Source organism: Aulostomus chinensis, chromosome 7 (assembly GCF_037954235.1).
Source record: "Aulostomus chinensis isolate RoL2024-O1b breed Wild chromosome 7, RoL_Achi_v1.0, whole genome shotgun sequence".
In the NCBI taxonomy this organism is placed as follows: Eukaryota; Metazoa; Chordata; class Actinopteri; order Syngnathiformes; family Aulostomidae; genus Aulostomus; species Aulostomus chinensis.
In genome coordinates, this window is record NC_141326.1 from 22278193 (window position 1) to 22292370 (window position 14178).

Below are 14178 nucleotides of genomic sequence, written 5' to 3' on the forward strand. Positions count from 1 at the left end.
TGGAAGGAGAGAAGACGGGGAGGAAGAGATTAAGGAAAAGGCAGAGTGATAGACAGAGAAGAGGGAGGAGAGAAGAGCTGGATCAGAGAGAGGAGGGAGGCCGTCTCGTAGAGCGCATACAGCACGCGAAGAGCTGGTGTTAGAGCGAAGGGAGGGAGGGAGGGTGGGAGGAGAGAGGGAAACAGAGGGAGGGGGTGAGGTATTTAAACGCTGGAGCAGGACAGCACAGGCGAAGCTCTGAACTCCCTGGGAGTGAAGGTAGGACAGGGAGAGGAAGCAGAAGAACAGAGCTCAACTGTTTTCTTGACGGCCAAGCCCACACTCACACATAATATTGCACAATATAACAACACACATAGACACACACACACGCACTTTTGGACTTTTTACTCATCTGTGGACTCCAAAAGCTGTTCCCTGGAACTCTACCTGTGCCCTCCTTGCTCCCACTCATCACTACTCACCTCTTCACCTTCACCTCCACTCCCTCAGCCCCTCGCTTTGTGAGGGCAGATGGCCATGGCGTGGGCCTCCCTTGGGGGTGCCTTTCTCTGTGCCCTGCTGGCCCTTGCTTTGGGGAGCAGCAGCATGGATTTCGGGGCGCCCCCTGCGAGCTTCTACCCCCGTTTCAATCCCTTCTTCTTCCTGTGCACTCACCATGGGGAGCTGGAGGGTGTCGGGGTGGCAGAAGGTGGGGGAGAGGTGCTTCTCACCCTTCAAATTACAGGCAACCCCACCGCCTACACCCCTGGACAGGAATACCAAGGTGAGCACACTGTCTATGGTGTTCACTTTTTTGTTGTTGTTGTTGTTGCATGCTGAAAAGAAATGGTTCTTTTGCTTTAATAATGTCTGTATTGAAAAATGATATTAAAAATTCTTTATACTTTTTTTTAAACCTGGAAGTAAAACTTAATGAATTTGCCTCCTCGCCTTCCTTTTGTGTACATTGTGATTTTGAGTTTTCATCTTGATATGAACACACAGAATAATAACCTGCGACAAAACAGAATGTATTTTCTAATGTTTGCTTGTTGTGCTAATTGCTACGTTGCACCTTTGAAATGTTAACGATCTGAAAAAAATAGGAGAACTTGATCAGGAATTTTTGTGCGTTTCGTGAATACACGCTCTTGCAGGTGTTTACACACAAGGTACTGATGTGATGTGTGTGTGTAGGGGAGTGTGCTGCTTGTGTCGGGTGGCTGTTGTTGGAAACCAGCATTTATATAACTGTAAGTGATGCTGAGTGATGTTTTTCAGCATTGTGAGCAGCTTTAGTATTTTACTAAGCAGTGATCCTGATGATCTATGTGTAGGTGGCTTCTCCACAGGACTAGCAGCGAGATCCCTTCAACTCAATGAGAGAGTGAAAGTACGAAAAACTGCGAGTGGCTTTGGACGAACGGAGCACCACAGAATGAGATGCTCACAGTGAGACAGAAGAAGCCGTGCTTAGAGAGAGAGAGAGAAAATAGATTAATATCTTCTTTCCCACACTGATACGCTGGCACCTGGTTCTGGAAAAATGATCCTCTGACCATGCAAACTGTGTCATCATTGCTCAGTCACTCCCTCTCATCACTTACTTAACACAGAGGACAGTGACCCTCACAGGCCAGCACAGACACACTAAGGTCACATTCCCATGCTTCTCTCCGCTTAGAGTTGGATGTATGCATATTTTATCTACATTTATGATTGTATCTAACTTCCCGAGTATACATATTTTGTCTGGTGCGTCATCGTTGCATCTCATCTACTTCTCATGTTGGATTTATTAGTGTTAGTTAGCGTCCGTTATCATGGCAAATAAACCTCTTGAATTCAATCTGTTCAGCAGAGTTTGTGTTATTGTGTATATAAAGAAAAGGATATGAGGAGGCCAGAAAAACAGAGCAGGAAAGGCGAGAAGTCTGGAAGAAACAGCATTATCCTCCGTCTGAAAACAACAGCTTGGATCAACCCTTCTGTCAAGCACCTTTTAACTGCGGCCGGGCTTGTAGGGAGAGTGGGTGGGGGGAGATTTGAATAACTAGCTGGTGGATGGGAGGGATAGTGCACACAGAGAGGTTTAAATAATTAGCATTAGAAATGTGGTGGACTGGGTGGAGGGAGAGATTTAAATAGGGCCATGGTTGGGATCGGATGGAGTAGGGGGAGATTTAAATGACGATGAGAGGATTGAGCAGATAAGATACCAGCAGCGCGGGGCTTGCACGGAAAAATGACAGGGTTCCAAGCTGCTCACTTTTTTTTTTCCGTCCCATGTTTTGGCACATGATGGCAGATCATTGTTAAATTTCTGGGGTTTTGACTGAGTTTGCAGGGGGATGGAAGGATAAATGGCAAGTGAACAAGTGAAACGTGGCTGGCTGTACGCTGAGTTGTGCAATCGGGAGCAATCCATCCCAGAGAGTCTCTTTTTTCCTCTCATCCTGTCAAACCTTGATGGGTTACATCTATCCTTGCATGGTGTGTCTGCAGCCACTGTCAGGGTCATTGTGGCAGTTTGAGAGCTATTTAAATTACCGATTGAAGGTGGTCAAGTATATCCGCGGCTCACAGTAAAGGGGTTTAAGTCAGTAAAAGATGAAATCTTTTGTTGATGTGCTGAAAACGGCAGAGGGATGAGCTTAAGTGCCATTTCTGTTAATTTATTCAAGTAAGCCTTTATATTTCAGTGTGTTTTTTTATTTACCTTGATCCAAAGGGGTTTCGCTCATTGTTTTTAGAAGCTCAGTGGGCCTTAGTTTTGGATTACATTTGGTTTAATCTCCTGACAGCTATGTGTGATCTAACCACTGAAAGCGCTGCTTGTGGAAATGGTGGGCGGAAGGCATGAGAGATGCTGGCCGTGTGGTTGTTGAAAGGTTGTAGAAGAGAAAACTGTAGGAAAGAGTGCAAAGGAGACAGATTGTTAGTAGAGGCATGGAAAGTTAGAAAAAGAAAAGGAACGGAAGACCTCTTATGACAGAGACACGAGGTGAGTGTCTGAAAGAAACACCTTTGCATTTGGTGCCAACCGAGCAAGAAGCAAGATTCTGTGTGGCTTATATGCTGTACAGTAATTGGGTTTGTGACCTGACCTTCCTCCCTCTAGCTTCTCTGTTGCTTTTGAGTGATAAGACTATGTGTGGGTAGCATACTGTTTGTGTGTGTGTGTGTGTGTGTGTGTGTGTGTGTGTGTGTGTGTGTGTGTGTGTGTGTGTGTGTGTGTGTGTGTGTGTGTGCGCGTGCTGTAGATTACTGTGTTAAGCCATAAAGAATGAAATGACCAAGAGAGGTTGCGTTACACTGTGTGTTTTAGATGGTGTGTGTATTGGCAGGGTCCTAGAGGACAAAATGGAAAAAGAAACACTGTAGAGACACTCTGAACTGCTGCTAAACAGGACGAGGAGAAATGAAAAGATTTGTGTTCTTGCATTCAGCCATCGGGGTCAATCAGACAAATGGAAAGCAAGTGTCACTCAGACACACACATACTGCCCACATACAGTTGTATCTTTCAGGGAGAGAAGCACAACATCATCAGGTCACGCTAGGATTTAAGCAGCTAAACAACCAATAGACACTTCAGCTGCACTCAGAGAGCAGATCTGTGTTTCAGCAATAAGATTTTTCCTTTTCATTTTCTCGCTGACCTCTCTGACAACGTGGTGTGCTCTCCATACGGCAGCATCATGCTTATAAGGAAGCCACAACAGAACATAAAGGCCGGAGTCCAGTCCCTGCACACAGTTAACCTCAGTGCTGTTTTTCTTTGCTGTCATTCCTTGTCCGAGTGCCGTGGAAACATTACACGATCATATTTACAGATGAGCACCACTTTTAAAAGGAAGAATAGTGACTCAGCAATAGGAAGTGGTTAAATTCCAACAAACAGAATGTTTTGATATTAGAAAAGAAAAAAATTAGATTCCCAGCAAAGCACAATTTGTCAGTAGTTAAGTTGTTTGTTCTGTATAACTTGTGCAGTAATATTAGAAAGCACAATGGAAAAAAGATTGGTGAGGGATTGGAATGGCAGTGAGGTGTCCTCTGCGAGTCAGCAGAGAATAGCTGGAAAATGAAGGTACATGAGCAGAAATGGGCCAGCCAGATTGAGTGAGTTCCTTTATGTGTCGAGGAACAGACTATTTTTCTCTCAGTGGAGCGCTTGTGATAAAAGCTACAGTTGTGTTAATCACATCAGCATTTAGAGCACAGAACTTTGATTCCCGTCAATATGTCTATATGTTTATAGGATTCTAAAATCCGTAGGAGTATGTTTACTTGTATGTAGTGTACAGTGTGTGTGGTTCTCTCTATATGCAGGGTCATTTGTGTCAGGCACTAAACAAGCCATGTGTGTACAAGCTTTTTTATGAGGCTTATGGGTAGGCAGTCACACTCCCATCAGTGTTTTGGTTTGGAAAGTAGAAAATATAGCATGAGATTCAGCAATGTCTCCTTCAGGGCCACAATAGAGAAACAGGTAGAAACCAGAGATGCAAGGGACGGTGTTGAGACCAGGACGCTGCTCACATATGTTTTAGACTGAGAGGGCCATTCTGTAGATTTTATGCATGCACTTCAAATCTGAACTTTTAAGTCAAAATAAAATGCCGTCACAGTAGTTTACCCATGATAACACGAGTTTCGCTCCATTATGACGTATCAGGCATATTTATTGCAAGTCAAATCCTTAGTGATACATCATATATGTGGAAATAAAGGAGCAGAAATACCGCTAAAAATGCGAAAAGTGGCAGTTATGTGTTTATTATGAATGCCACAGCTCAGCAAGCTCATGGTTTGGTTTGTGTTGATATATTTTGGGTGACAATTTGGTTTCGGTGTGTTTTATTTAAGTTTGTTTGGTATTAAAGACATTCTCAGCAAATGACAGCTAATCACAGAGACACTCTAAGACACGCTCACCTCTGGTTCTACAATGAAAGATTAGTTTTTTAGAAGTTCTGTTTCCGGTAAGACCGTCTGTATCTCAGGAGCTAAAGAGTTAAACCATGCAGCCTTATGTGGAACCTAATTAGAAAGTAGAAAGGAATAAACCAATCAGAAATGTGCAACATTAACAATGCTAATTGTTCATCTTAAAGTTGATGACAGCGCAGGAGAAACAGGAAAATGGTGTGTCAAAGAAACAAGTGATAATTTTAAAGTTAGTTTAAGAAAAAAACCCTCAATTCTAAGTGTAGTTAAAGCAGGAACAGACTCAATTACAGCAATTCAACAAGAACAGAAGTATTCGCTTGCTGTGTTTGTCAGCAGAAAAGGTGTTTCCTCCCGACTGGATTTGACATGTGATGGTGTCACATGTTTTGTCACGCTGATGGGCTGAAGGAGCTTGTCTGTCAAGGCAAATTCGCTCATATTCGAGGGGTTCCAGACGTAGCTGCAGAGCTCAAACCCTGGAGGAGCATCTCCCCAGAAAGCCACTGCATTGTTGTGTCATTTTTACCGACCGTGACAATGAAGATGAAACAATGTAAAACGTCTTAACTTAGCGCCACTTTAAAATACGCACGTGTACAATAAACAACTTGTCAAAATGGAAAGTCAAAATGGCACAGAGGGAATTCATATGGAGAGTTGATATGAGAAAACAGCTTGTTGGTCTATACAGCAGTCCCTCTCTCAGAGACCTTTTCATGTGCAAATGATTGAAGAGGCCTGGGAGACAATCAACATTTCAAGGAGATTTGGATGTTGCCTCTAAATGACATTCTTAATGGGAGCTTGGAGATAGATTCATCTCCCAAAATACCATCAGCTCTTCCCATGATAACCTATCAGATTAGACATAGTGAATTACTTCAGCAGCTCTTCTGCCAACCACCAGAAACAACTCAGTCTGCTTTGTGACGGGGAAAGGGACCATTATCTATCTGCAAAGTTGATTACTTGTCCTGGTTGGGGGGAGTTTTTCTGAGTGTGCTGTTGACTGATGGTCTGTAGAACAACAAGACAGTTGTGTTGAAGTGAAGGTCACAGACGCAAGGCCTCGGTTAGGCTGCGGAAAAGCAGATATTATCTTACCATAAGCTAGGTCATATCTGGAGAAGCCACTGTGAGGTGTCACAGAAGTACAGGGCCCGTGTTTAAGTCCTAACAGTCCTTGTCTATGTATTCAGTGTTAAAATGGCATCCATCTGTTGTGACTTCAGCAGCCCATTGGATGTCATCATTTCCCTGTGCAACACTTCACTCCTGTGGGGACTGCTGAGGGTCTGCTTTCTGACCTCTGACCATGTCTTGTCAGTGCTGCATTGCTTGGAGTTCTGTTCTGTTCCTAAAGAGTGATTAGATTTGGCTGGTGTCTCGTCTCCTCCTCTCCTCTAGTCTACTGCTTCTTATGTCTCCGTTCAGCTTAACTGCGGCGTCTTATGCTTATCTACTTAAAAGACCAGGAAAACTCAGCATTTTTTACGGTGCAGCAAGCATTGGTCAGTGAACCAATAAAAGACTGGCCTAGTTTACAGGCAGACATCCGGTTTAGGGGAACAGGGGACACTAGAAAGGAGGGAAAAGTGACAGAAGACAAGTGGGGATAGGGGCTAATGGTTTAATAGGGCTCTCCTGTGAGCAAAAGCAACATGCGGATAGTACGAGCACTTTCAAGTGTAGCAAACCCATGCATTCATTAACTTCAGCAGCTCTTCAGCCTCTCAGCCTCCTGCTGCTTTGTCTGAATAGGTCACTTCACTGAGTAGAGAGAAGTGTGTCAAGTGTATTACTGTTTGTATGGGCTCGCTGGGCGTGTTTGGATGTTCTGTCTTTGTGGACGTTGAATGATGAACCATTTAAAGAGCATTGTATTCCCGGAGATATGCCAGTTTCCTTTATAAGAAGGAGCAGATGGGCGAGAAATGAGAATGGATATTCATTGGGAATATCCCCTTTGTGGCACATGCGTGCTTGGCCATGCACACAGCACTCAGCTCTTAGTGGGTGATCCATCATGACACAGAGACAGGTCAGATGTTCCGCTGGCTAAACACAAATGTCCTGATCATCAGGCTATTAGAAGTCTTTGTGTCAAAGTTACGACAGGAAACGGCATGATAGTAGAACAGGAAGTTTGCGTTTTCCTCCTGTCAGGTGCTAAATGGCTGTGTCAGGGGCTTGCTCTAGCTAGCGTGCACTAACCTGTGTCATTGTCAGGATGCTGCACACCGCCAATAATTTTCTCTTTCTGTGCATTTGTATTTTCTCATAAAGAGGCAGTAGGCTGCATCAGCTCTGGAGAATTTGCCACTGATAGAGTCGGCTCAGGTGCCACCTATATGCTACAATTCTGGAAAATTGATTTACTGTATTCAGAGCAGAGAGAATCACCTCAGATAACACTGACAATGTTAGCACTCTGCCAGGCTGCCAAAACGGTGCAGGTGTGGAAGAAAGAGCTCAAAATAAGGGCATCGCGTGGTCCCTGCCAGGCTGAGGTGTGCGCCTGTTCCAGTCTTATTCACACGTAGCACAGAGCGCTTACATTTTTTATTTTCAATTTCCTCAACGGATTCATTTTCCAGCCAAAACAAGAAAGCTCTTAACAAGCAAATGTGTGCTGTGTTTTCGTACTTTCATGAGTGGGCAGATGAGTGGGTGTAAGTATTTTCAGGATGTTGAAGAGTGTGCTTGTCTGTTGGGGGTTTGCCTGATTTGGAGTGCCTCTCTGTTGATAATACAAACTAGGGTGTGCAGATGCAAGGCTACCACTGTCCAAGTATGCACTCGCTTCCTGTGTTTCCCATTCCCTTTCTGATGTCTCGAGATTTCAGTTTTAAAGCAGCACATAAGCACCAAGAAAAATTCCATCCCTGTAACAACTTCAGCAACATGTAAGGCCGCCAAAAAATATTGTGATATGAAGTTTTTCCACTTATAGCATTCTTGTTGGTTACATACTCACATTTCTGTTGTTGTTGCTGTGGATTAAGTTTGATGAGGAATGTTTTATTTCTTCTTTTTTTTTGTATGCTCATCAGTTTACGGTTAACCATAGTGAGAAAATGATTGCCAGCTCACTGAGCCCTCTCAATGTATTCTAGACCTGTTGGGGTGAATCTCAACCACACTGAATTTTATAACTGCACCAGCTTTCAACATAGAAAACTCGTGGGGCGCTCCCCTCTACAGTCTATCTGAATTATTTTTATTGGCATATTTACACCCACCTTCCTCTGCTTGCTTTCTTTGATGTCTACTCAAAAACCAACAAACAGGTTGTAAACATAATTACAGAATTTTCATTTCTTCCTAAATACACAATGCCCCAAATGCCCAGACACCATGTCTACGTATAACATTAACATCTCTGTCTACGCTAATGTCTCCATCCTAATCTACTTCATAACAATGGCTCTGTGTTTCCTTAGGGAGTACCAAGTGAATTTTAAAAAGAGACGGTTCCTTTTAGACCCTTTCCTCCCTCCTCCCCATCCCTGGTGCTGGACATGTTGTTCTCATGGGGTGGTTTCCCAGCCACTCTTGATTGGCGTGTCAGCTTTGCCGATGGCCTCTTCCTTCCAGAGAATGGAGCTCTTGTTGGAGGACTGTGTACCTTCTCCTCCTCCTTCTCCTCCTCTTATTTTGGATCCTCCTTCTGGCACCTCCATTGAGAGAGCTGTAATCCCTGCTTGGGGGGCAGTGTGTCGTCTGTGCTGATAGCATTCAGCGGGCCTTGTAGCGCTTCAGTGGACCCACTACAGAGGAGGCGGTATGGTGCAACTAGCTGGGTGCTGGGCACACGGCGCGTGGCACAGGCGGATTATCCACAGCCCTACCCCCCATCCAGCGCCAGTCTCTCCTTCAAACAGCCAGGCGCACTGTGGCTGAGAGAGACGCGGGTGGCTGGCAGAGGCAGATTACACAGCTCACACTTATTCCTCCTGAAAGTGACAGCATGGGTGAGGGGGGTTGGTGTTTACAGGGGCCCTGAAAATACCAAATTCCCCTAATACTCTGTTGTGAAATCCCACCTATCAAATGATATACCTCCAGCCCCTACAGATATGTGTGTCATCAGTTCGCTCTGACTCAGGATTAAAACATTCACAGATTCTCCCAGGAGATTAATCTATTAAGATTTCTGTCTGGCAAGCTTAATTTTGCATGGAGGTTCCCGAACAAATCACCTATAGTGTTTGCAAAGTTCAGCCAATGGTCATATAAAAAAAACTCCAAATCTTTATAAAACACTCACCCTTTTGATATGGGATATCTGTGAAACAATAACACTTTTTTTTTAGGTGAAATAAAACATCTGTTCTCGCTGAAGAGTACAGCATGTTTTACACTTCACTGAGTCAAGTGCTTGATGTTGCTTCTCCAGTAGTCTGTGGGACAAAATTTTGAACAAGAAGCCTACAAAAAAAGTGACCTGTGATCTTCCCGCTCTACTGTTTTTGCCTGCAAACACACAAAAAAATGAGTTCATGTTATTTCCATGTTCTAACAAAAAATTCTGGTGTGTGACTCAACACAGTTGTTTATGTGGTAGCAGAGCAGAGAAAATAGAGTGATAGTCAGCAGGTGATCCCTCCCACTGAGTGAAGGTGGTGGAGGTTAAGATATGAAAGAGGCGGTGATAAGAAAAGGAAGATGGAAGGAGCATGACAATGTTAATTACAGCAATAAGTGCATTCTTACCAAGCTGAGCTGGTGTGATTAAGATTTGGTGTCAAGGGAAACGCTCCCCATTGATCCGCTGCCAGTAGAGACCATCTAGTCTTTCATAACTCCAACCAGCTTGTTAATTAGAAATCAATCTTTCCCCTCTCTTCTATGCAGCCCCCATCCCCATACCACTGTGCCACTCTCTGTTCCACCCTTACATTCATACCCAGAAGCTTTGGAGGCACATTGGACTTTGACTAATGTCAGTGCTTTTGACAAAGTTGGGCATGATGCATAATTTTCATGCCAAGAAAGACCAGGGAGCGGAGAGAAACATAGTGATATCCTGTCTTCCTTTCCAGCTCGTAGGACGTCTTTGAGTTCTCTTACAAATTTGCCAAACTTCTGGATTTGCTTTAAAGGACTGGTGTGTAGGAACTTGTATTATCTAGTGGTTAAGTGGTAGGCCCCCCCCCCCCCCACACACACACACACACACCCAAACTACTACTCTACTTTTGCTGTGTAATTACTCTCAGATAGGGACAAGGAAGTAAAAGTAAATGCTACTGGTGCCCTGGTGCTCAGGGAGGTCCCAGGTAAGTCATAAAATCGAATCAAAAGACTTTCAAAACTGTCTCCAAGTGCTCCATCTGGATGGCTGCTGTGATTTAATTGAAACAAACGTGTCCAATCGATGCCGAAATAACCATCATAAATATTGATTTGCTAAAAAAAAATAAATGCTGTGTAATGTCTTGCCACAAAGTGATGAGTAGCCCTTTGAAATGCTGTTTTTCTGACTAGAGTTTGGTGCAGGATGTGGTTTCAGTTCCCCATCAGTGTGTGTTCACATGCAGCTCTCTTCCTCCATAGCTCTGATCCTCACCTGTCAGTCCTCTGCGTGTTGAAAGACACACAAAATGACAAGACAAGAACAGAGAAGAGGCTCAGCTTAAATAGGTTACTACAAATAAAATTTTAATGTTGGACAAACGAAAAATGGGGAGGGAAAAGGAGCAGGCCACTGTTGGTGCAGTATGGTGGGCTCCATGGAAGACAACCTGTCAGGTGTAGGGGGCGTGTTCATTCGCTCCTGACAGCACAACATTTCTTTGTTTCTGGTGATTACACACTCATGAAAGTATCCTGTAGTTATTAGTGTTCTATTTCCATCTAAAGATCTAAATCCTCCACACTGTATTTACCAGCTCATGACACACACCATGTGGTATTTAAATACATCCATCGGCAGTCATGTGTCGGTGACAGCCTTACAGACATGTACTGTGGGAAGAGCAATACTACAATTCTACAATTTCATTTAGCAGACGCTTTTGTACAAAGCGACGTACAACACAAGTAATACTAACAACTCTCATGGATCCACGTCATTTGTTTACGGAATATCAGATTTTTACTCAATGTGACAAAGCCACAACGACAAAACAGCGCTTCTTAATTTCTTTATGCCGCACGTTTTCAGACTACAGTATTAAAACACACACACACACACTGCAATGTTAAAAACATGATGTGTGGTTGAGTGAGGGAGGAGGGAGAAGGGTGTGGAAGAGATGGACTGGCTGAGTACAGATGTAAAACACACACCTCAGTGTAAAGTGACAGTTCCATTATTCATATTAGAGCTATTATTTCTGATAGCGGCAACAGGGTTGGGAGCGTTGTCAGCCTGAAATATGGGCGGCAGCACGTGGCTGCACCCGAGCTTGTGTGTATGCATACAGTAGCAGGTGCTACCAGGCAGAGCAGCTGTTTGATTTTTCAAACGGGAGATGCATCCAGATGTTTCAGGGTAGTAGGCATTCACAAGGTGCAGATGTTACAAGCACAAGTAGTTCTGACACTACCTCTACACAGCATCTTCAAAACGCTCGAGATATTCTCATCCCTATTTACAGTGTTCTTTTAGTGATAGCAGCTGAAAAAAAAATCCTGTCGCAGTACAAGAAAACGCTTTTAAATTAATAAATGTGGAAAATTCTGACTCGTGGTTTTAAACTCTGGTAATTGATGTTGAACATAAAGTAAGCACCATCTTTTTTTTCCCCTCAGTTGTTGAAACAGTTGTGAAGTCCAGGCTGATAGTCTGATAAAAACTGCAGTTTGATGTGTCAGCTCATCATAGGATGGTTAAGAGGAGGGCAGGTGCACCCGACGCTACCGTAACATACTAACTTATTCTCTGTCATCTCCTAGTGAGCCTGGGTTAGGCACCGTTGGAAATACAGAATAAGAAATTCAGCAGAAGGTAGCAGCAGGAATGTGCTTCAGAAATACCTAAAGTATAATATGCAAATGAAGTATTCTCTTTTTTCGCACTTTTTCATCTCTGTTGAAAATATTCAGTGGATATACGCTGAGTCATGTAAATAAAACATGATGTTAAGTGGCTCAAAATCATTGGCGTTTATTAAGTTTGGTCTTTTTGCCTTCCTGTGTGTAATGAGAGGTGCATATTGCAAAGGAGTGTATCTGTCCTCGAAAATAATGGTGGGCGAAACGCCCTCCGCTCTGACTCAGCGCAGGTGGGCGGGGTTTCACAACATTTACTCCAGCATCCAGTGCGCAGGAGGTGAGATAAGCCAACCAATTGCAATTATTTGATAGTGATTGAGATATGGGTTTAGAAAAGCAGAATCTTGAAGAAAGTCTTTATTGAAATTGCAGAGAGATAAAACCAAATGTGTCCTCTGCATTTCACCCATCCTCTACAGAACAATGAACGGTCGCGTGCAAGATCTTTCTTGGTCAGCAGCACCATCACTACTAATCTAACAAACACATTGCATGACTGAAAGATTATTCTGCTATGATGAATATTCATTATCATTCCAGCTTACTCTGCACAGGGTCAAGGGGAGCTGGAGCTCAGGGTAAGGGAGAGAGAGACAGACAAGACCCTTGACAGGTCACCAGTCACTCACAAGTACAGACAACCACTCACACTCATGTTAGCACTGATATTTACCAGCTAACTGGCATGTTTCTGTCAATGGGAGAAAACCTGAACACCAGGCGAGAACATGCCGAAGGACCACAGCTAGCATCCTGGAACACTTCACTCTGGCTTTCGCCCAAAACAAAGTCAAACTGGGAGGGGCCACATCTCATGCCGGTGCTCCTGACCAAGGCCCAGCAGACAGATCTGGAGATGGTCTTTGGACTGCATGTGGTCGCTCGTTGCGCTGTAAAGGCTGGGTTAAATGCAGGGGAAAAATTTGTGCACAGAGACCATTATTACTTAATTTGATATTCTGAAATGGATGGATATTCACCTTTATTTTGATGTGTGTGACAGAGAAAGCAGAATTTCTCTTTCAGTCTGATTTTAAAAAGTCTCAAATTCTACAATTTTTTACGTGAGTAACCCCATGAGGCGCTTGGAGAGGAGGCTGAAGTGTGAAGAACAGCTATAAACGCTTCAACCTCTGATTAGTTACTTTTTGAGCATGTTCTGATATGATCGCTCTCACAGCACATTGATGCACCTGCATTCTTGAGTTCACAGCAATTCAAGTATTTAACAGATGTTAAAAGGCCATCCAGATCCTCTAGGTCGGTCCCACTGAAATCCAAGCTCTTCGTATTAAGATGTATATGGCTGAAGTCTCAAAGTTGGTTCAGTTTTGAGGCAGTAATCGCGTTCTGAGACGCTGAGGACAGGCCAGCTGTCTTGAAGGAAAAGAGGTGAAGTCGCCTGGCGTCCCTGAGAGGGACAGAGCAGGCTAGAGAGTGGAGAGAGGGAGGCAGTGAGGTTATAAAGGCTGCAGTTGACAGCTTGGCCCTCATTACCTCCTTCCTGTTTCCTGTCATGGCCACTCCCAGTGGAGCAGGTGAGGTGAAAGGGGGAGTTATGCAACACTGTTGGTCTGTGTCCTGTGTCTGCATTTTGTCGGTGTGTACTTTCACTGCTGGCTCTCTGGTTGGCCTAGTGTGTCTGTCTCTGTTTGAGTGTTTATATCTCTATGCAAATACTTTATGTAATGATGAGGTGTCTCCTATGGTTATATAAATATGGGCACCCTCATTTAGCTCACAGTCAATTTAAATTAGATTATCGTTTGTTCGTGCGTGCACCAGTGTAAGAAGTTGTGGTTTTAGTCCAATTTTGTAGTCTTACTGGGCTTTATTGGGTTCCTACATTCCTAAGATTTTCTCCCACACAGACTAAGCCATATGCACTGGCAGCGTACCTCTGTAACCTGCACAAGTTTACATTAGGATTGAGGATAAATTCTGATTCATGGCTCTCTCCTGTCGACGTTTTGTAGAGTTTCAGATAAGTGAAGGAAGATGCTTTTCTTGTCCGAGCTGGATGGCTGAAGTCTTTTCTCTGACTGCAGAACACATGGTGTTGATCAGAAGGACAGCTCACTCTCCAGTATTGGCACTCACCAAGCGACAGAGGGAAAAAATCATGGTGTTCCTGAACCCTATTCCAATATAACCCTTTACAGCAACCACTAATTATGCATCTTTATGCTGAATGTTTTTTTTTAATCTTATGCTTTTACCTAGTAATGGTGCAAGATA

The 14178-nt window shown here is 43.7% G+C and overlaps 1 protein-coding gene across 4 annotated transcripts in view; it reads left to right on the plus strand.

Annotated features, from left to right (window-relative positions):
- Positions 1 to 245: 245 nt before the first annotated feature.
- reln (reelin) overlaps positions 246 to 14178 on the plus strand; it is a 91859-nt gene continuing 77926 nt past the window's right edge. For all 4 annotated transcript variants that reach the window (XM_086209300.1, XM_086209301.1, XM_086209302.1 and 1 more), the window contains exon 1: positions 246 to 766. In XM_086209300.1, coding sequence (XP_086065426.1) covers positions 514 to 766 — 253 coding nt within the window. In that variant the 5' untranslated portion in view covers positions 246 to 513. The remainder of the gene's footprint in view (positions 767 to 14178) is intronic.